The sequence below is a fragment of the Embiotoca jacksoni genome, unplaced genomic scaffold (assembly GCF_022577435.1).
Source record: "Embiotoca jacksoni isolate LCO1_2020_lvr unplaced genomic scaffold, fEmbJac1.0.p SCAF_39, whole genome shotgun sequence".
Classification (NCBI taxonomy): domain Eukaryota; kingdom Metazoa; phylum Chordata; class Actinopteri; family Embiotocidae; genus Embiotoca; species Embiotoca jacksoni.
The window spans coordinates 465001-490000 of record NW_027185391.1 but is presented as its reverse complement, the minus strand read 5'-3'; the positions used below and the strand labels follow the sequence as shown (position 1 = coordinate 490000).

At 42.2% G+C, this 25000-nt stretch overlaps 1 protein-coding gene across 10 annotated transcripts in view; it reads right to left on the bottom strand.

The window, feature by feature from the left end:
- fat3a (FAT atypical cadherin 3a) overlaps positions 1-25000 on the bottom strand; it is a 296450-nt gene that overhangs the window by 183309 nt on the left and 88141 nt on the right. For all 10 annotated transcript variants that reach the window (XM_069166463.1, XM_069166467.1, XM_069166473.1 and 7 more), the window contains exon 3: positions 4145-4468. In XM_069166463.1, coding sequence (XP_069022564.1) covers positions 4145-4468 — 324 coding nt within the window. The remainder of the gene's footprint in view (positions 1-4144; positions 4469-25000) is intronic.

Genomic DNA, 25000 nt, shown 5'->3' with positions numbered 1-25000 from the left:
AGAGCTGCAGTCGATGAACCGCACTCACAACCGGTCCCAGTTCTGTTCACAACACAGATCCCTGTTCCTGCAGATACTGGTCAAATCTATCTGCAGCGTGACATCAGCAGGGTCCGTAGGAAATGATCCCATCAGACATCAGACCCTTGCAGAGCAGCTCATAACTCTCCAGCCACCAAACTACCGTCACAGCAGGAACTCTTCATCCATCTTTGGTCCCAACATTTTTAACAACATTTGGATTTACAATATTAAAAACATCCATTCCATGTGATAACACTGAAAAAAACATTTGAGGACCTTCCCTGGTTCCATGTTTTACCCAGAATGCAGCTCGTCAGCTGGGCGGTGTGATATCGATGACATCTCAGATCTGAGACGGATCACATGAATAACAGAGAAAGAAATGTGACTGAATCAAAGGAACTGCAATCATGATTTAAATCATGTTGATCCACGTTACTGATCCACGTTACTGATCCACGTATCTGATCCACGTATCTGATCCACATTTCTGATCCACGTTTCTGATCCACGTATCTGATCCACGTATCTGATCCACGTATCTGATTCACGTTTCTGATCCACGTATCTGATCCACGTATCTGATCCACGTATCTGATCCACGTTTCTGATCCACGTATCTGATCCACGTATCTGATCCACGTATCTGATCCACGTATCTGATCCACGTTTCTGATCCACGTATCTGATCCACGTTTCTGATCCACGTATCTGATCCACGTATCTGATCCACGTTTCTGATCCACGTTACTGATCCACGTATCTGATCCACGTTTCTGATCCACGTTACTGATCCACGTATCTGATCCACGTTTCTGATCCACGTTTCTGATCCACGTTTCTGATCCACGTTACTGATCCACGTTACTGATCCACGTATCTGATCCACGTTTCTGATCCACGTTTCTGATCCACGTTTCTGATCCACGTTACTGATCCACGTATCTGATCCACGTTTCTGATCCACGTTACTGATCCACGTATCTGATCCACGTTTCTGATCCACGTTTCTGATCCACGTTACTGATCCACGTATCTGATCCACGTTTCTGATCCACGTTTCTGATCCACGTTTCTGATCCACGTTACTGATCCACGTATCTGATCCACGTATCTGATCCACGTATCTGATCCACGTTTCTGATCCACGTTACTGATCCACGTATCTGATCCACGTTTCTGATCCACGTTACTGATCCACGTTTCTGATCCACGTTTCTGATCCACGTATCTGATCCACGTTTCTGATCCACGTTACTGATCCACGTATCTGATCCACGTTTCTGATCCACGTATCTGATCCACGTTTCTGATCCACGTTTCTGATCCACGTTTCTGATCCACGTATCTGATCCATGTTTCTGATCCACGTTTCTGATCCACGTTACTGATCCACGTATCTGATCCACGTTTCTGATCCACGTTACTGATCCACGTTTCTGATCCATGTTTCTGATCCACGTATCTGATCCACGTTACTGATCCACGTATCTGATCCATGTTTCTGATCCACGTTACTGATCCACGTTTCTGATCCACGTTACTGATCCACGTATCTGATCCATGTTTCTGATCCACGTTTCTGATCCACGTATCTGATCCATGTTTCTGATCCACGTTTCTGATCCACGTTACTGATCCACGTATCTGATCCACGTTTCTGATCCACGTTACTGATCCACGTTTCTGATCCATGTTTCTGATCCACGTTACTGATCCACGTATCTGATCCATGTTTCTGATCCACGTTTCTGATCCACGTATCTGATCCACGTTTCTGATCCACGTTTCTGATCCACGTTACTGATCCACGTATCTGATCCACGTTTCTGATCCACGTTTCTGATCCACGTTACTGATCCACGTATCTGATCCATGTTTCTGATCCACCTTTCTGATACATGTTTCTGATCCTCCAACCTGCCCTCTGTTTATTATCTGTTGTCTCACAGGAAGTGAATGAGAAAAGGCTGACAGTCAGAGAAAACAAACACAATAAAAAGGTGTAAATCAAAGAGAGGAGGAAGAGCGATGTGTGCCGGTGGGTGATCTGCAGTCTCTTATCAATGTTGCATTTAAACAAAATCAAATATTCAACATTTGCCATGTAGACAGAGTGCGAAAGACAGACGCTAAAAGAAGAAGGAGATCCAGCTGCCAGGAGAAGAGAAAGGAGGAAGGTGGAGGGGAGAGAGGATGTCAGAGAGACCGAGAATGAGCTGATAAAAGATGACAACACCAGAAACAGGAGTCGAAGAATTTCTTTAATAAGGGCCGAAAGAGAGGAATGGGAGGAATATTATCAAACTCAAAGCTGAGGGATCCGACTGAAGGAAAGATAAATATAGCAGCAGCCAATTATATCTCCCACACCGAGGATCTGCAGAACAAACTGAGCGAGTCTGTGCAGAGCCGATGCATGTCTTCATGCTGCAGCTGCTGTTTCTCTCAGCATCCTCCTGCTTCATCCCCCTCCCCCCCCCACACACACACACACTAGCACAAACAAGCACACACACACACACACACACACACACACACACACACACACTAGCACAAACAAGCACACACACACACACACACACACACACACACACACACACTAGCACAAACAAGCACACACACACACACACACACACACACACACACACACACTCGCTCACACACACACACACACACACACACACACACTAGCACAAACAAGCACACACACACACACACACACACACACACGCTCACACACACACACACACACACACACACACGCACGCTCTATAAACACGCTCTTCTATTGTTTCCTCTACACGAGTACTTCCTATCAGGATGTGTGTACAGTAGTGCCGTCATCATCTGACTGAATGCCAACAAATGTGGAGCCAAAAGATCTGAACTGTTGATGAAGATGAGGATGATGTAACAACCACAACATCAAAATAAAAGCCTCCTTTTACCTCAAATCAACAAACGTCCCACTGTTTGAATAAACCTGAATAAACTGTCTTCTCTTTTTACCTGAGAGCTCGACTGAATTCTTTACAATCATTCAGCCATTCACACACAATGGCGACATTCTTCACTGCAAATTATATAACAAGTAGCTCCGCCCCAGAGATCTGATTGGTCAACTGAACATTATGAACAAATCATCATGACATCACATCCTGCTCATCACCAGAAACATCACTCCACCTCCTCAATGGGAACATAGAATTAGAACTGAGTTTCATATAATATTAATATAATGTAGTTTCTACTTGTTATAGTTCTATTAAATGACCCATTTGGTGAAGTCGGGTCTCTTTTGGTCCTTTTTGGTCGCTCCGAGCACCCGTACCGTAACACCACGGATAGTCACGCACTTACAGTCCTAGAGGAGGCTAGCTGGACCGGTTTGGTTTGGACACATGACACGGAGCTAAAATGTTAAAAACACATGAGAACATGGATATTTTTGCTCATCAGATATCTTTGTTCGTCATCAGATATCTTTGTTCATCAGATATCTTTGTTTATCATATATCTTTGTTCATCAGATATCTTTATCAGGTATCTTTGTTCATCGGATAGCTTTGTTCATCAGATATCTTTGTTCATCAGATATCTTTGTTTATCAGATATCTTTGTTCCAACCAGACTAAGCTAGCTGAGCAGTTTAGTGTTTCTATGTTCTGTATTTATTCAGTTGGAAACTAGAAATCTTCTTTGTTGCTAGGTGGTTGCTAAGGGTCCAACTACTTCCTGGAGCAGTAAAGTTTACATACGTAAGAGTCTATTGATGTGACTGATTGTTTTCTAGTTGTTAGTCACACCACATGTGTTGTCATGGAAATGGTGATCACACTAACAAAAAGTTGTATATTTTAGAGTGAATTGCTCCACAATATGAACACATGTAGATTACATGTTTTATTTAGTTGCTAACTTGTTGTATACCCTCAAGTTTAATCTTGCTTAAGGAGCAACAGTGTCTTGCCAAACAGCACTTGGACATGTGGACAGGAGGAGCCGGGTATTGAACCATCAACCCTTCAATTGCTGGACAAGCTGCCCCACAACGTCCTGGTTCACAGCACCATCACTGGGACCAATCAGACGTACACAGACACAAACCAGTACTCACCAGTGCGGGTGTTGAGGGTGAAGAAGTTCTGAGGGTTTCCGCTAATAATGCGGAAGTTGAGCCTATCAGCAGCGGCAGGAGGCGTGGCATCCGGGTCCTGGGCCTGGATCTGGATCACAGAAACGTCACGGGGAGAATTCTCCGGCACCGAGGGCCGGTACAACGGCTCGGAGGTCAGCGGTGCGTTGTCGTTAACGTCCTCCACCTGGACGAACACCTCAATGGTGGTGAACTGAGGAACCACGCCGTGGTCGCTGGCGTACACTGTCAGCCAATAGGAGTCCTTGGTCTCCCGGTCCAACGTATCCGTGGTGTAGATCAGCCCTGTGGAGCAGGAGACCAAAAGACAAAACACTTACTACTGAAGCACTCATGAAGGACTTTATTAGTTCTGTTTTCAGGCAGAATTCACAGAAACGTCAGTCTGTCTTTCCTCCCAACAACTTACTGTCTCCTTGATAAGAAGAATAGCTGCAGTGAAAATGTCAGTTCTACCAAAACTAAATTCCATGACCCGAGTTCAGCCCACTTCACACTGGTCCAACACTCCATCATTAACACATTCTACAGGAAACAAGAACCCAAGAATCATCTGGTCCACCAGCAGAAACCCAAAGACCTCCGAGGTTCTTCAGACTATCACCTCTCACCTGCAACAGAACCGTCAGAATCAATACAACGGCCGGACATTAAACTATAAGAGGGTCAAGAACTTTAACCGTCACATCTCCCATTTATTTCACAGCGTCTTTTGAAAACCTTTAAATATCTGTGACTGACAGCTTAGTGGAAACTGAACCAAATCACAGGACACCCACTGACCCAAATACATCCACCCCCCCACCCCCCGAGGCAGAGCCCAGACATTGGAACTAAAATAAAACCTCCAGTACTCAACTCATCACATCTGTTTGAAGACATCCACTGGTACCGTAGATGTCCCTGAAACAGAGGTGTGATGTAACATATTCTCTGATCGGCTCAAACCGCTCTCTCAAAAATAAAATGTCCAAACGGGACAACAACGTTGGGCTCGAAGTGGAAAAATAATCTCATCCAGTTTAAACAACATGACATGCACGATGATTGTTGTTTCTTTGTTTCCCCGTAACATTCATCTATTAAACAGCCTGCAGCACGTCCAGTTCACTACGACCACCATCTTCAACACGGTACCGGAGGTCTGGGGATCATCCAGACCATCGACTCCCAGCAGGAGAAGAAGGGGAGGTGAAGAAGGACAGGGGGTACTTTAGAAAGCTCCAGAAAGAGTTAAAGCAGACACTGAGTGTAGAATCGTGGAGTCTGGTTCTGAGACTCTAAAGTTACACTTAATTATTCTAACACGCGCCTGCTGTCACTCAACACCACCATCTAATCTGCAGCCACCAGACCGCGTGGGTTCTAATGGACCTGGTAGTCCTGCAGTCTAAACACACCCTGGACCAGGAAACAGAACCACAGAACCACAGGCTGTCAGAGGACCAGGACCAGAGGACTGGGACCAGAGGACCAGAGGACCAGAGGACCAGGACCGGGACCAGAGGACCAGAGGACCAGAGGACCGTGACCAGAGGACCAGAGGACCGTGACCAGAGGACCAGAGGACCAGGACCAGAGGACCAGAGGACCAGAGGACCATGACCAGAGGACCATGACCAGAGGACCAGAGGACCAGGACCGGGACCAGAGGACCAGAGGACCAGGACCAGAGGACCATGACCAGAGGACCAAGACCAGAGGACCAGAGGACCAGAACCAGAGGACCGTGACCAGAGAACCAAGACCAGAGGACCAGAAGACCAGAGGACCGTGACCAGAGGACCAGAGGCAGTGTGGTGAACATCTGAGCTGATCCCATGATTCATCACTCTTAACAAAACTCCTGTGACCTTTGACCTCAGTGTGTGTGTTTGTCTGCTCTCCTGGGTGACCCACTGTGTGTTTACCTTCACCTCAGCCTGTGTGTGTGTGTGTGTGTGTGTGTGTGTGTGTGTGTGTGTGTGTGTGTGTGTGTGTGTGTGTGTGTGTGTGTGTGTGTGTGTGAATTGTGTGAATTGTGTGTAGTTGCTTTATTGTCTAAGTGTCTGATTGCTTTCTTTAAAAAGCTCTACTAATGTGAGATCCTCCTGGGCATTAACATGAGACACAAACACTGAGGTATGTCTTGCATGTTTGTGTCGAGCTCTTAGCCACTCCATTTGATTTCTTGCAGAATCTCATAAAATATTTAGTGTCGCTGCTGAAGCTTCCAGGATGAATCAGAGAAATGTTTCTGTCACAAACAAACCCAGCAGCTCCATTGATAACCGGAGCAGAACCACCTCACACAGGAGAGGTTGAAACCCAGCAGACCATCACAATGATCTGGTAGGACCAGGTTGGACCATGATGTGGTTCTGGAGAAGATGGTGTAAATCAGGAGGATTTAAATATGAACTGATCAATGTCTTCTTCCACTGTAGTAGTGAGAAAGTCTTTTGTATGTGAATATACACGTGTGTAAAACTGTTTGATAATGGACATCAATCATTGATTAAAGTTAACCTGATGGAAGACGTGATCAATGTGGGGTTTGATGAGAGCTTTGGACTCAAATATGTTTCATATTATCAGCAGAGATTCTGTTCTACAGGTTCTTAGTTTCTTCTGGAAACCTGACGATACTACGTCCCGCCCACCGATAGCTGTAACCTGACTGCACCACAGGCCTGTCAATCAAACAGACACGCCCCCAAAAACAGGTCTTCTTGAATCTTCTTTTCTAATGAATGAGGGATTATTTTCAGATGGACCTCCAGAAAACTAATAAGAAGGAGTGACTTTAGCTAACAACACCGAGATAACTGATGGACACATTTTATTCACTTTGGATTTGATGAGAGAAGTTGAATGGGAGTCTATGGAGCCGGAGGCTTTTTGGAGCCGACCTCTAGTGGCACTCGCTGGTATTGCAGCTGAAGACACTTCTGGATCAGAACCATTTTACAGACCTGAAGCTACGAACTCTTTTAGAAACAGTCTGTGTGTGAATCAGGTTTATGTGTCATCTTCATAAAGTCATACACAACAGTTATTGAAATATGGGGCTGCATGCAAAACTAGTAAAATGTCTGCACTTATTCAGCATTTTATCAACTTAGAGGTCTCAAAGCACTTTACAATTTGCCTCCCATAAACATACACAAACATCACACACACACATATGACTACAGAGCTGAAAGGACTGATGCATTATATTTGATGATTAATTCTCGCTGCATGTTTGAGGGACTTCCCTTCATTTCAGAAATCTTTTGAAGGGCAGATAATCTCACTCAGTGTTCTGTAGACCTCAGAGAGTATTTTTAGAGCGGAGGAGGACGGAGGATTTTCTGCTCCATCACCTCCTGCGGCCTTTGTTTGAGAAGAGATACTCCAGTATGAGGATCAGCACTCATGAGCTCCACTCAGGAACAATCCGAAATCAATACGGTGTTCTACAAACTGGAGGCTTCAGGTCCACAGTCTGGTTCATATACTCCACATTAGAACATCATTTTACTTTGACTCTATTACTTTATGTAAAGTCTCTTATGTATCTATATATATATCAATATATATATATAAAGTCCCCCTCCATGTGGATGTCATGTTTTGTATCAGGCAGCCTGTTTACAGTCTGTCCTGACAGCGCTGGTCTGTGTGGTGAACATCCTGCAGGAGGATGCCGCTCTCTGCTGCCTGGAAACATCCACTCATGTTACAGTTTCTTCTTTTGTTCTGAGCTCTTCATGTTCACGAGTGACGAACAGCTTTTAACTTCATGTTGATGATAGTGAAACCAATAAACAGCTGATCCTGCAGAGAACAAAAGCACACACACACACACACACACACACACACACACACACACACACACACACACACACACACACACACACACACACACACACACACACACACACATTCCTAAACAAACAGTGTGTCATTGTTTCTGTCCTGTGGCCGCTGCATGTTGAAGGTTACCTGTAATTAAAGCTCCTCTTCTCTGAGCCTCAGTCTTCATCCATCTCTGCCTCCTTCTGGCCCCCCGGCTGCACTACAATTAATCGCTCTCACCGCGCCACAACATCCCTTTTAAAGCCTCGTCTCCTGCTTACAAGCCTGTTCTGCAATTAAGAGCGTGGAATTAACTACAAATGTCACAGGAGCGCTTGACATGAAGCAGAGTGCAGAGCAGGGAGTGACAGATCGCTGCAGCAAACCTGGAGGCTGATGGAGTCTGATGGAGGCTGATGGAGTCTGATGGAGTCTGATGGATTCTGACGGAGGCTGACGGAGTCTGATGGAGGCTGATGGATTCTGATGGAGTCTGATGGAGGCTGATGGAGTCTGATGGAGGCTGATGGATTCTGATGGATTCTGATGGAGGCTGATGGAGTCTGATGGAGTCTGATGGAGGCTGATGGAGTCTGATGGAGGCTGATGGATTCTGATGGATTCTGATGGAGGCTGATGGAGTCTGATGGAGGCTGATGGATTCTGATGGATTCTGATGGAGGCTGATGGAGTCTGATGGAGACTGATGGAGGCTGATGGAGTCTGATGGAGGCTGATGGATTCTGATGGAGGCTGATGGAGTCTGATGGATTCTGATGGAGTCTGATGGAGGCTGATGGAGTCTGATGGAGTCTGATGGATTCTGATGGAGTCTGATGGAGTCTGATGGAGGCTGATGGAGGCAGATGGAGTCTGATGGAGGCAGATGGAGTCTGATGGAGTCTAATGGATTCTGATGGAGGCTGATGGAGTCTGATGGAGGCTGATGGAGGCTGATGGATTCTGATGGAGGCTGACGGAGTCTGATGGAGGCTGATGGATTCTGATGGAGTCTGATGGAGGCTGATGGAGTCTGATGGAGGCTGATGGATTCTGATGGATTCTGATGGAGGCTGATGGAGTCTGATGGAGACTGATGGAGGCTGATGGAGTCTGATGGAGGCTGATGGATTCTGATGGAGGCTGATGGAGTCTGATGGATTCTGATGGAGTCTGATGGAGGCTGATGGAGTCTGATGGAGTCTGATGGATTCTGATGGAGTCTGATGGAGTCTGATGGAGGCTGATGGAGGCAGATGGAGTCTGATGGAGGCAGATGGAGTCTGATGGAGTCTAATGGATTCTGATGGAGGCTGATGGAGTCTGATGCAGGCTGATGGAGGCTGATGGAGGCTGATGGAGGCAGATGGAGTCTGATGGAGTCTGATGGAGGCTGATGGAGTCTGATGGAGTCTGATGGAGGCTGATGGAGGCTGATGGAGTCTGATGGAGTCTGATGGAGGCAGATGGAGACTGATGGATTCTGATGGAGGCTGATGGATTCTGATGGAGTCTGATGGAGGCTGATGGAGTCTGATGGAGGCTGATGCAGGCTGATGGAGGCTGATGGATTCTGATGGAGTCTGATGGATTCTGATGGAGGATGATGGAGGCTGATGGATTCTGATGGAGTCTGATGGAGGCTGGTGGAGACTGATGGAGGCTGATGGAGGCTGATGCAGGCTGATGGAGTCTGATGGAGGCTGATGGATTCTGATGGAGGCTGATGGATTCTGATGGATTCTGATGGAGGCTGATGGAGTCTGATGGAGTCTGATGGAGGCTGATGGAGTCTGATGGAGGCTGATGGATTCTGATGGATTCTGATGGAGGCTGATGGAGTCTGATGGAGGCTGATGGATTCTGATGGATTCTGATGGAGGCTGATGGAGTCTGATGGAGACTGATGGAGGCTGATGGAGTCTGATGGAGGCTGATGGATTCTGATGGAGGCTGATGGAGTCTGATGGATTCTGATGGAGTCTGATGGAGGCTGATGGAGTCTGATGGAGTCTGATGGATTCTGATGGAGTCTGATGGAGTCTGATGGAGGCTGATGGAGGCAGATGGAGTCTGATGGAGGCAGATGGAGTCTGATGGAGTCTAATGGATTCTGATGGAGGCTGATGGAGTCTGATGGAGGCTGATGGAGGCTGATGGATTCTGATGGAGGCTGACGGAGTCTGATGGAGGCTGATGGATTCTGATGGAGTCTGATGGAGGCTGATGGAGTCTGATGGAGGCTGATGGATTCTGATGGATTCTGATGGAGGCTGATGGAGTCTGATGGAGACTGATGGAGGCTGATGGAGTCTGATGGAGGCTGATGGATTCTGATGGAGGCTGATGGAGTCTGATGGATTCTGATGGAGTCTGATGGAGGCTGATGGAGTCTGATGGAGTCTGATGGATTCTGATGGAGTCTGATGGAGTCTGATGGAGGCTGATGGAGGCAGATGGAGTCTGATGGAGGCAGATGGAGTCTGATGGAGTCTAATGGATTCTGATGGAGGCTGATGGAGTCTGATGCAGGCTGATGGAGGCTGATGGAGGCTGATGGAGGCAGATGGAGTCTGATGGAGTCTGATGGAGGCTGATGGAGTCTGATGGAGTCTGATGGAGGCTGATGGAGGCTGATGGAGTCTGATGGAGTCTGATGGAGGCAGATGGAGACTGATGGATTCTGATGGAGGCTGATGGATTCTGATGGAGTCTGATGGAGGCTGATGGAGTCTGATGGAGGCTGATGCAGGCTGATGGAGGCTGATGGATTCTGATGGAGTCTGATGGATTCTGATGGAGGATGATGGAGGCTGATGGATTCTGATGGAGTCTGATGGAGGCTGGTGGAGACTGATGGAGGCTGATGGAGGCTGATGCAGGCTGATGGAGTCTGATGGAGGCTGATGGATTCTGATGGAGGCTGATGGAGGCTGATGGATTCTGATGGAGGCTGATGGAATCTGATGGAGGCTGATGGAGTCTGATGCAGGCTGATGGAGGCTGATGGAGGCTGATGGAGGCAGATGGAGTCTGATGGAGGCTGATGGATTCTGATGGAGGCTGATGGAGTCTGATGGAGACTGATGGAGGCTGATGGAGTCTGATGGAGTCTGATGGATTCTGATGGAGGCTGATGGAGTCTGATGGAGGCTGATGGAGTCTGATGGAGTCTGATGGAGGCTGATGGAGGCCGAGCCACCAATGGTCTGAGCAGGAATAAGTCTGTGAATGTGAGTATTTGTGTTGTATTTCTGTCGAGGATGCACCCCAACAAAGCAGCACAGACATGGACAGAATCCATCAGCTGCTGCCAGCAGACATCCTGCATCAGTGATGAGGTCCACACCGACAGAGCTCCCTGATATGGATGGAAGCGCAGGCAGGGTTCTGATTCCTGTCGAACTGCGGAGCTAACGAGCCACTCACTGAGCCGGGCAGACAGGATGAGCAAGTCTTACAGATCCAAGTCAGCATAAACATAACATCAACTTCACATACTCATTAAAAACTTAAAACTCATCCCTCAGTTCTTTAGTTTGTGATAAGACGACATGATCAGCTGCAGAGCTTCTAACTACTTCCTCACCACTGGTAACACATTCACCCATGTTCTGGTCGGATGTGTGTGTGTGTGTGCGTGTGTGTGTCAGAGTGAGTGCGTGAGTGCTGCATGTTTTAATGGTAGGACTACCAGTCGTGTTGACTGTGTGTTAATGAAGACACGTCAGTCTCTGTATTTACATCCATTGAGACAGTAGAGAGTGTTTGTACGTGGAGCTCTGATGTTTGTTCTTCTAGCTCTCCTGCCTCGTATCGATCCATCTAGTCACACTAACAGCCAACGCAGCCAAATACTTCCTCTCATCTCCCCTTTTACTTTCTGTCTCATTGGTCTCTAATTTTCCAACAACAGAACTCATCAATGCTGTTGAGCAGCTGACACTTAGACCTCTGAGCTTCTGGGGTTGACGTCAGATCTTTGCAAGGTTATCACATATGTAGATCAGTCCATGATGGTTTGCAAGAGACACTAAATAATCAGTGAAGTTTGTGCTGTCAGGCTCCAACATGGAAAAATATGAGCTTGGACACAACCGTGATTACGAGTAGATTACAGGTCATCGTCCTCATTCAGGTGTTCTCTTTATTAGTCTGTATATGACACTAACAGGAGCCTAAATGAAGGAGCTGAGTCAAACAGCAGCACTGATGGGACTAACCTGTGTTCAGAAGGTCATGTGACTAACTGACCTGCAGCAGACTGAAGGTGAAGTCAACAGAAGCTTGTAATACCACCCTGTTTCCAAAAGAGTTGGGATGCTGTACAACGGAAATAAGAACAGAATGTGATGACTTTCAAATCACATAAATCCATATCGCTGTACTGAAAAAAAGTCTCTTTGCAGGATCAATAAAGAATCTATCTATTTAATTGAATAGTATTTAATAGAATATAGACCAAAGCAAATGTATCAAATGTTGAAACTGAGAAGTTTCATTGTTTTATTAAAAATATCTGCTCATTTTGAATTTGATGGCAGCAGTACATCTCAAAATGTCAGGACAGGGTAAACTAAAGACTGGAAAAGTTGTGTGATGCTAAAAAATAAAACCTGGTGGAAATCTGACAAGTAATGAGGTTACCGTAGCAACAGATCAGTGACATGATTGGGTATAAAAAGATGATTTCAGAGAGGCAAAGTCTCTCAGCAGTGAAGATGGGGAGAGGTTCACCACTCTGAAAGACTGTTGGAAAATAGTTCAACAATCTAAGAATAATGTTCCTCAACGTAAAACTACAAAGAATTAGTGGATTTCATCGTCTACGGTTCATAATATCATTAAAAGATTCAGAGAATCTGGAGAAATCTCTGAACACAAGGGACAAGGCTGGAAACCAATATTGGATGGTGGTGATCTTCGGGCCCTCAGGCAGCACTGCATTAAAAACACACTATTCTGGAGTGGAAATCACTGCATGGGCTCAGGAACACTTCTGAAAACCATCGTCTGTGAACACAGTTCATCGCTGCGTCCACAAATGATGTTAAAACTCTCCAAAGAAGAAACCAGATAGAAACATGATCCAGAAACACCGCTGCCTTCTCTGGACCGAGATCATTGAAGATGGACTGAGGTGAAGTGGAAAACTGTCCTGAGGTCTGATGGATCACAATCTGAGATTCTGTTTGGAAATCATGGACGCTGCATCCTCCAGGTTAAAGAGGAGAGGGACCATCCAGCTTGTTATCAGCTCAGTTCTAAAGCCAGCATCTGTGATGGTACAGGGATGCATTAGTGCACATGGCATGGGTAGCTTGAACATCTGGAAGGAAGCATTAATGCTGAATGATATATTCAGGTTTTGGAGCAACATATGCTGCCATCCAGACAACGTCTCTTTCAGGGAAGGTCTTGTTTAGCTGACCCTGCAGTATGGCCTGTGGGCCCTGCTGTGAGCCCTCCTGTGGGCCCTCTTGTGGGCCCTCCTGTTGGCCCTCCTGTGGGCCCTCTTGTGGGCCCTCTTGTAGGCCCTCCTGTGGGCCCTCCTGTTGGCTCTCCATTCTGGGCTTCACCGGTCTCAGCAGCTGCCACCACTCTCCCCAATCACCACCTGCAGGTGTCTCATTTCCCTGGTCACCTCACCAGACTATATCTGCCCTGCCCCTGCAGTCATCTGGTGTGGGTCCATCCTGCTAGTCATTGCAAGTTCCTGCAAGTTATTGGAAGTCACTGGAAGTTACGGCCAATCATACCAGTCCGTCCGTCCGTTTGTTCCTGTTCCTGTTTCTACTCTCGTTCTGCAGCCCGGTCAGTGCTCTCAGTCAGTGCTCTCAGTTCGAACTATCAGTCAGTGCTCCCCATCTTGTCTGATCTCGGAAGCTAAGCAGGGTCAGGCCTGTTTAGTACTTGGATGGGAGACTCCCTGGGAATACCAGGTGCTTCAGTGCTACCAGTCAGTACTGCCCAGTAACTCCAATAGCCAGTCTGTTGCCCCTCGCTGTGGAGTACCTTGGGATTCCCCCGGTGGAGCCCCGGCTGTCTGTCCGTCGGTCAGTCAACCGTGTTTACGGATCCTTGCTGCCAGACATTGCCCAGACCAGAGCTCCAGTGAGAGTTGGTGGAGTTTCCCTCCCGACACAGGAGGAATAAGACTGTAGGTACCACCCCTGTGTTCAACAAAGACTGTGTTTTGAACTTATACCCGAGTCTGTGTGCCTGAGTTTGGGTCCTGTTACACCACACCTCACAACATAAGTGGAGGCAGCAGATGGAAGGCTGAGGTGGCCACATGTTTGAAGTCCACAGATTAATGCTGCAGTCCAGAGGCTGGGAGACCAACACTGAGGGGAACAGTGTGTGTGAGAGTGTTATTGATTGAGGTTCATTGGATTTCCGTGGTGAAGGCAGTAAGTACAGTTATTGAGACACTTCGATGCAGCAGGCAGAGCTCCGTCCACATTCCTCACGCTGACATCAAACCACAGACGCTCCGTGTGTCCCGTTAGTTCATCACGGAGAATCTGGTAGCTTCACCCGAACCAGTCACGGCCGGCCATCTTCACTGATCTGCATGATGTCATCCAATCAGATTCAACCCTCATCTCCTCAACACGTTACAGCTTTCTGATGTGTTCAGCTCTGTGACCGGCATCCTCTCGGAGCTGCTGGAGATGAAGCCAACCGTCTTCGTCTCTCTGCAGGGAAACAGGAAGTTCCTTCTGAGGACTCAGGAGAGAAGGTGGGCAGCAGGAGGTCAGCGATGACACACGGAGAGGAGGCCGTTAGAAAGGAGCAGCCGAGAGCTGTTATCAGGCTGCTGCTCGGCTGCACTCTGTCGGGTGGATGAGGTCAGAGGTCAGAGGTCAGAGCAGCGATCAGCACGCCAGACAGCAGCTAAAACCCTCATTACAACCAGCATTAGAGCGGTAAAGAGCCGGGCCACAGTCAGAGGAGACGCAGCACGGCGGTGAAGGTAAAGGTGAGCTCCTCCTCTCCTAATGCTCTGCACACACACAGTCACGTTTACGTCCCTTCAGAGGACATCACCTTGATTTATTATAACCTTTAAACTCAGCCTCACCTGAAGTCTTTGAACTAAAACTTTAGGATTTATGTCCTCACAACAGTAAGAATACACACACACACACACACACACACACACACACACACACACACAAACACATACACACACACACACTGATGCAGAACATCTGAAGGTGCCTGATAACAGGAGAACAGAACTGTAAATGTGGAGTTTATTTCTATTAATTCAGGGTTCTAAGAATATAGTTGTTTAATTTGATGCATTTTATTTCTTTTCCATATGTTTCTATCTGTTTTTATATGAAACTCTGCATTTTAACTTTTTTTCTGTGAAGCACATATTGTATAGAAGGTGCTCTACAAATAAAGTTTATTAATATTAAAATGTGAGCAGAGTTTCCTGTGGACATTACTGAGCTGCTGCATCACCAGAACCATGTGACCTCAACTCAGTTTGCAGCTAGACTTTTCATCATCGCGCGCATACTTCCTGTTCACACAGGGAGCAAATCAGAGAGCCAATCACCTTGTACTTCCTGTTCACACAGGGAGCAAATCAGAGAGCCAATCACCTTGTACTTCCTGTTCACACAGGGAGCCAATCAGAGAGCAGCGTGCTGCTGCCGCTCGGGTTACAGAGCACATGCTGCTTTATCACGTATCTGAGGATCCAGCTGATGACCTGCTGCTCCCTTCTGCTGCACACACCTGGTCATATGTCGTCTCCGTCAGCAGCTTATTATGGTCTGTTTCTAGAGCCTTTAAATCCTTATTCAGAGAATCTTCATTCCACTTTACATCCAGAAGTTAATGAGGACTGGCAGGAAATATATAAATCAGCCAACAGCCCATGTGGGTTCACCTCTGATCAGTGACCAACAAAGCAGCCAGATATCACTAATATACACACACACACACACACACACACACACACACACACACACACACACATGCTCCCATCTGCCCCTCCATCCAGTAAAGTCCTCAGTGAGACTTCAGTCTGAATTATGATGAATGAAGTCATTAATTCACTAATGATGACAATAGAATTGATAAGTGTGTACTGTGTGTGATTAGTGTGCACTGTGTGTGATTAGTGTGTACTGTGTGTGATTAGTGTGTACTGTGTGTGATTAGTGTGCACTGTGTGTGATTAGTGTGTACTGTGTGTGATTAGTGTGCACTGTGTGTGATTAGTGTGTACTGTGTGTGATTAGTGTGCACTGTGTGTGATTAGTGTGCACTGTGTGTGATTAGTGTGTACTGTGTGTGATTAGTGTGTACTGGTGGTCAAACATGTCACACACAAAAAAAACAACCACAAACACCTATCCATCACAGTAGAGACACCTGTCCACCACAGCAGACACCTGTCCACCACAGTAGAGACACCTGTCCACCACAGCAGAGACACCTGTCCAACAGCAGGTGTGCTGCCTCCACACGTTTACCAGTCATCAGGGGACTTCAGTTACAGGCTGTGACACATTGACATAATTGCATAATAATAATATATTCAACATTAATTCTTTCATTCTCAGAAGCCCTTCGTGAACCTCTGCTGCTGCTTCAGTCTGTATGTGAACATAAAATCCTTCTATAGTTATTCCAGTAAAAACATTTCAGGGTGAATAAAGTGAACCTTGAACTTTGACCCCTGATGTGTGCAGCTCCTCTCCTCAGCCTGTCTTCCCTCTCTGACAGCAGCTGGCGTCACTCAGCAGAATGATCAGCAGCCAGTGGACCTCCATGTGTTGATCCAGGGACCAGAACAGGACCGGCTGGTTCTGTGCAGTGTTCAGCCTGATCCCGACTCATCAGAGCTGTCAGCTCTCTGACAGGAAACCAGTCATACAGAGTCTTTGTCAGGTTCTGTTCATCACTCATTCACACTATAACTCAAACACAGCAAATATATTTCATGTGCTGGACAAAATTGGAGGTTGCTGCATGTGTGAAATGACAGGTCACAGGTCATCAGGTCAAAGGTCACACAGGACCACAGCTCCCATCAGTAAGAACATTTCCAGACTCACACCAGGCAGAGTTCATCACATGTATTCATCAAAAACATCATACATGTTGATCATGAGAAGAATAAAGACTTTAGACATTGTCAGTATGATGTGGTCACTTTATAGCGAAGCCTGAGAACAGCTGCTTGAGTTTAGAACCACGAATACTGTGATCAGATCAAAATGTGAAAGAAATGTTCAAAAAAAACTTCATTCATTTCAGTGTTCACTGTTTAGTATTCACTCGTGGAATTCACAGTATTAACCATGTATTAACTAATATCAACGGTATATCAACCGTAATATTAACGGTATATTAACAGTAACATTAACAGTATATCAACCGTAATATTAACGGTATATTAACCGTAACATTAACGGTATATTAACCGTAACATTAACGGTATATCAACCGTAATATTAACGGTATATTAACAGTAACATTAACAGTATATCAACCGTAACATTAACAGTATATAAAACGTAATATTAACGGTGTATTAGCAGTAACATTAACAGTATATCAACCGTAATATTAACGGTATATTAACAGTAGCATTAACGGTATATTAACAGTAATATTAACGGTATATTAACAGTATATTAACAGTAGCATTAACGGTATATCAACCGTAATATTAACGGTATATTAACAGTAGCATTAACGGTATATTAACAGTAATATTAACGGTATATTAACAGTAATATTAACAGTATATTAACAGTAGCATTAACGGTATATCAACCGTAATATTAACGGTATATTAACAGTAGCATTAACGGTATATTAACCGTAATATTAACGGTATATCAACCGTAACATTAACGGTATATCAACCATAATATTAATGGTATATTAACAGGAGCATTAACGATATATCAACCGTAACATTAACGGTATATCAACTGTAATATTAACGGTATATTAACAGTAACATTAACGGTATATCAACCGTAACATTAACGGTATATCAACCGTAACATTAACGGTATATCAACCGTAACATTAACGGTATATTAACAGTAACATTAACAGTATATCAACCGTTACATTAACGGTATATCAACTGTAATATTAACAGTATATCAACCGTAACATTAACGGTATATCAACTGTAATATTAACGGTATATCAACCGTAACATTAACGGTATATCAACCGTAATATTAACGGTATATTAACAGTAACATTAACGGTATATTGACAGTAACATTAACGGTATATCAACCGTAATATTAACGGTATATCAACCGTAACATTAACGGTATATCAACTGTAACATTAACGATATATTAACAGTAACATTAACCGTATATCAACAGTAATATTAACGGTATATTAACCGTAACATTAACGGTATATCAACTGTAATATTAATGGTATATTAACAGTAACATTAACGGTATATCAACCGCAACTTTAACGGTATATTAACAGAAATATTAACAGTATATTAACAGTAGCATTAACAGTATATCAACCGTAATATTAACGGTATATTAACCGTAATATTAACGGTATATCAACCGTAATATTAATGGTATATTAACAGTAGCATTAATGGTATATCAACCGTAATATTGACGGTATATTAAAAGTAATATTAACAGTATATTAACAGTATCATTAACAGTATATCAACCGTAATATTAACGGTATATCAACCGTAACATTAACGGTATATCAATCGTAATATTAATGGTATATTAACAGTAACATTAACGGTATATTAGCAGTAATATTAACGGTACATTAACAGTAGCATTAACGGTATATTAACAGTAATATTAACGGTATATTAACAGTAATACTAACGGTATATTAACATTCACATTAACGGTATATTAACCGTAACATTAATGGTATATCAACTGTAACATTAACAGTATATTAGCAGTAACATTAACTGTATATTAACAGTAATATTAACGGTATATTAACAGTCATATTAACGGTATATTAACAGTAATATTAACGGTATATTAACGGTCACATTAACGGTATATTAACAGTAATATTAACGGTATATTAACAGTAATATTAACAGTATATTAACAGTAACATTAACGGTATATTAACAGTAATATTAACTGTATATTAACAGTAATATTAATGGTATATTAACAGTCACATTAACGGTATATTAACAGTAATATTAACGGTATATTAACAGTAACATTAACGGTATATTAGCAGTAACATTGACGGTATATCAACCGTAACATTAACGGTATATTAACAGTAACATTAATGGTATATCAACCGTAACATTAACGGTATATTAGCAGTACATTGACGGTATATCAACCGTAACATTAACGGTATATTAACAGTAACATTAACGGTATATCAGCCATAACAATAACGGTATATTAACAGTAACATTAACGGTATATCAACCGTAATATTAACGGTATATTAATGGTATATTAACAGTAACATTAACGGTATATTAAAAGTAACATTAACGGTATATCAACCGTAACATTAACGGTATATTAACAGTAATATTAATGGTATATTAACAGTAACATTAACGGTATGTTAACAGTAACATTAACGGTATATCAACCGTAATATTAACGGTATATCAACCGTAACATTAACGCTATATTAACAGTAACATTAACGGTATATCAACCGTAACATTAACGGTATATCAACTGTAATATTAATGGTATATCAACCGTAACATTAACGGTATATTAACAGTAACATTAACAGTATATCAACCGTAACATTAACGGTATATCAACTGTAATATTAACGGTATATCAACCGTAACATTAACGGTATATCAACCGTAATATTAACGGTATATTAACCATAACATTAACGGTATATTAACAGAAACATTAACGGTATATCAACCGTAATATTAACGGTATATCAACCGTAACATTAACGGTATATCAACTGTAACATTAAAGGTATATTAACAGTAACATTAACCGTATATTAACAGTAATATTAACGGTAAATCAACCGTAATATTAACGGTATATTAACAGTAATATTAACTGTATATTAACAGTCACATTAACGGTATATCAACCGTAACATTAACAGTATATCAACCGTAACATTAACAGTATATAAAACGTAATATTAACGGTATATTAGCAGTAACATTAACAGTATATCAACCGTAATATTAACGGTATATTAACAGTAGCATTAACGGTATATTGACAGTAATATTAACGGTATATTAACAGTAGCATTAACGGTATATTAACAGTAATATTAACGGTATATTAACAGTATATTAACAGTAGCATTAACGGTATATCAACCGTAATATTAACGGTATATTAACAGTAGCATTAACGGTATATTAACAGTAATATTAACGGTATATTAACAGTAATATTAACAGTATATTAACAGTAGCATTAACGGTATATCAACCGTAATATTAACGGTATATTAACAGTAGCATTAACGGTATATTAACCGTAATATTAACGGTATATCAACCGTAACATTAACGGTATATCAACCATAATATTAATGGTATATTAACAGGAGCATTAACGGTATATTAACAGTAACATTAACGGTATATCAACCGTAATATTAACGGTATATTAATGGTATATTAACAGTAACATTAACGGTATATTAAAAGTAACATTAACGGTATATCAACCGTAACATTAACGGTATATTAACAGTAATATTAATGGTATATTAACAGTAACATTAACGGTATATTAACAGTAACATTAACGGTATATCAACCGTAATATTAACGGTATATCAACCGTAACATTAACGCTATATTAACAGTAACATTAACGGTATATCAACCGTAACATTAACGGTATATCAACTGTAACATTAAAGGTATATTAACAGTAACATTAACCGTATATTAACAGTAATATTAACGGTAAATCAACCGTAACATTAACGGTATATTAACAGTAATATTAACTGTATATTAACAGTCACATTAACGGTATATCAACAATAATATTAACGGTATATTAACTAACATTGACGGTATATTAACAGTAATATTAACTGTATATTAACAGTAATATTAACGGTATATTAACAGTCACATTAACAGTAATATTAACGGTATATTAGCAGTAACATTGACGGTATATCAACCGTAACATTAACGGTATATTAACAGTAACATTAATGGTATATTAACAGTAACATTAAGGGTATATCAGCCATAACATTAACGGTATATTAACAGTGACATTAACGGTATATCAACCGTAATATTAACGGTATATCAACAGTAATATTAATGGTATATTAACAGTAACATTAACGGTATATTAACAGTAACATTAACGGTATATCAACCGTAACATGAACGGTATATTAACAGTAATATTAACGGTATATCAACCATAACATTAACGGTATATCAACTGTAATATTAACGGTATATCAACCGTAACATTAACGGTATATCAACCGTAATATTAATGGTATATTAACCATAACATTAACGGTATATTAACAGTAACATTAACGGTATATCAACCGTAATATTAACGGTATATTAACTGTAACATTGACGGTATATTAACAGTCATATTAACTGTATATTAACAGTAATATTAACGGTATATTAACAGTCACATTAACAGTAATTTTAACGGTATATTAGCAGTAACATTGACGGTACATCAACCGTAACATTAACGGTATATTAACAGTAACATTAATGGTATATTAACAGTAACATTAACGGTATATCAACCGTAATATTAACGGTATATCAACAGTAATATTAACGGTATATTAACAGTAACATTAATGATATATTAACAGTAACATTAACAGTATATTAACAGTAACATTAACGGTATATTAACAGTAACATTAACGGTATATCAACCGTAACATTAACGGTATATTAACAGTAATATTAACGGTATATCAACCGTAACATTAACGGTATATCAACTGCAATATTAACGGTATATTAACAGTAACATTAACGGTATATCAACCGTAACATTAATGGTATATTAACAGTAATATTAACGGTATATTAACAGTAACATTAACGGTATATTAACAGTAACATTAACGGTATATCAACCGTAACATTAACTGTATATCAACCGTAATATTAACGGTATATTAACAGTAACATTAACAGTATATCAACCGTAATATTAACGGTATATCAACTGTAATATTAACGGTATATCAACCGTAACATTAACGGTATATCAACTGTAATATTAACGGTATATTAACAGTAACATTAACGGTATATCAACCGTAACATTAACGGTATATTAACAGTAACATTAACGGTATATCAACCGTAACATTAACGGTATATCAACTGTAATATTAACGGTATATCAACCGTAACATTAACGGTATATCAACTGTAATATTAACGGTATATCAACTGTAATATTAACGGTATATTAACAGTAACATTAACGGTATATCAACCGTAACATTAACGGTATATTAACAGTAACATTAACAGTATATCAACCGTAACATTAACGGTATATCAACTGTAATATTAACGGTATATCAACCGTAACATTAACGGTATATCAACTGTAATATTAACGGTATATCAACTGTAATATTAACGGTATATCAACCGTAACATTAACGGTATATCAACCGTAATATTAACGGTATATTAACCGTAACATTAACGGTATATTAACAGTAACATTAACGGTATATCAACCGTAACATTAACGGTATATCAACTGTAATATTAACGGTATATCAACCGTGACATTAACGGTATATCAACCGTAACATTAACGGTATATTAACAGTAATATTAACTGTATATTAACCGTAACATTAACGGTATATTAACAGTAACATTAACGGTATATTAGCAGTAATATTAACAGTATATGAACAGTAACATTAACAATATATTACCAGTTATATTAATGGTATATCAGTAGTAATATAAACAGTATATTATATTAATGATATATTAGCAGTACTATAATCAGTATATTAGCAGTAGTATAAACAGTATATTAGCAGTAATGTTAACAGTATACGCAGTCACACACAGTTCCTAGAATGCTTTAGGTGACAACAACAACAGGTGTAATGTCTGTAGACTCAGTGATGTAGCTAATAGCTACACTCAACCTGCCCTCCATGTTTGTGAAACATCTGCACCATGAGAAGTCCTGCTGAGAGCACTTCCTGGTCGAACCATGTTCCTGCCGTCAGAGGGTCAGGTCAAACCACCTCCATGCTTCAGGTTCTAAGACTGTACGTCCAGATATCTAGGTTTGGGGATCTCTTTGGGTATAAAAGGCCCGCTGCCTGTCTGTGTGACAAAATGTAAATAACTGTGAATGTCCAACAGATTTAATAACAGCTGCAGTCTGTGTCCAGCTCCTCCCCTGACACTCCTGTTGGAATCATGAATGAACTGCATCCATATGGAGCTCGCATCAACACAATGATGACAGTCTCATATTTGTACATACCAAAGTCATCGCCGTACAAAGAAAGATCACACATCTATAAACTAATATTTTTGGAATAAAGATGAAATTACGTAAAGTAATAAATGTGGAATAAGTCATGTCAGATGAAAGTAAACTGACACCAGCTGTCACTGTGGGACAAAGTGTTCGTTGAGAAATCTGGTTTAGAGATCAGAGCATTCTGCCTCGTCTCCAACACAGCTGACATTATATCACACTTCGTAAAATAAACCGTGATGTCATCTTTAAAGAGAATTGATTGGTCAGGAGGCGGAGCTTTTACACATTTTGATCTCGAACGCAACCTCCACCATGAGTTACCATGGCGACGTATTCCAAAGAGAAGGGAAGCAGCTTCACATTCCTAAAAGCCTCAGAGGTGAACCTGAAGTTACCACGGTAACCACAGATTCTGATACCTGGGCCTCAGGTCAATAATTTTATATTTAGGTTTACCTAATGGGGTTAGCACATGTCAACCTGGGATAGCAGTGTGTGTGTGTGTGTGTGTGTGTGTGTGTGTGTGTGTGTGTGTGTGTGTGTGTGTGTGTGTGTGTGTGTGTGTGTGTGTCCCAGTTTCCTGATTCAGTTAACTCCTGGCTGCATGTTCAAAGCTCCCACAATACCGTCTTTGTTGGGAAACAAAGATGCGGGCCTCCCGCCTGTTAGAAATTAATCACTGAAGAATGGAGAGCCATGAGTACTCCTCTTCCTCCCACTCTTCTCCTCCTCTTCCTCCCTTCCCTCCCCTTCCCCCTCCTGAACACAGGGGTTCCCAGGGAGAGGTGACACTGTGATGAAGAGTGCTGATGTGAAGAGCTGGTGCTGAACAGAATGGGTGGGAGAAGGACATGGACGGGTTCTGCTTCAAGGTAAGTGTGTGTATTTGTGTGTGTATTTGTGTGTGTATTTGCGTGTGTGGGAAGTGAAGGAGAACATCTCATGTTCAGCCTCTCCAGTTACAACAGTTCCTGGCAGACAACGACGACAACACAACTCCATCAGCGCACACAACAACAACAGGCCTGAACGTCCTCTCTGCATCACAACGCCCACAAACTCATTACTTTATGTTGGGAAACATGAGACAGAGTAACGCCTACATCACACACTACACACTACACACTGGAACACCTACACACTACACACTGGAACACACTACACACTGGAACACACTACACACTACACACTGGAACACACTACACACTGGAACACACTACACACTACACACTGGAACACACTACACACTGGAACACCTACACACTACACACTGGAACACACTACACACTGGAACACACTACACACTGGAACACACTACACACTACACACTGGAACACACTACACACTGGAACACACTACACACTGGAACACACTACACACTACACACTGGAACACACTACACACTGGAACACACTACACACTGGAACACACTACACACTGGAACACCTACACACTA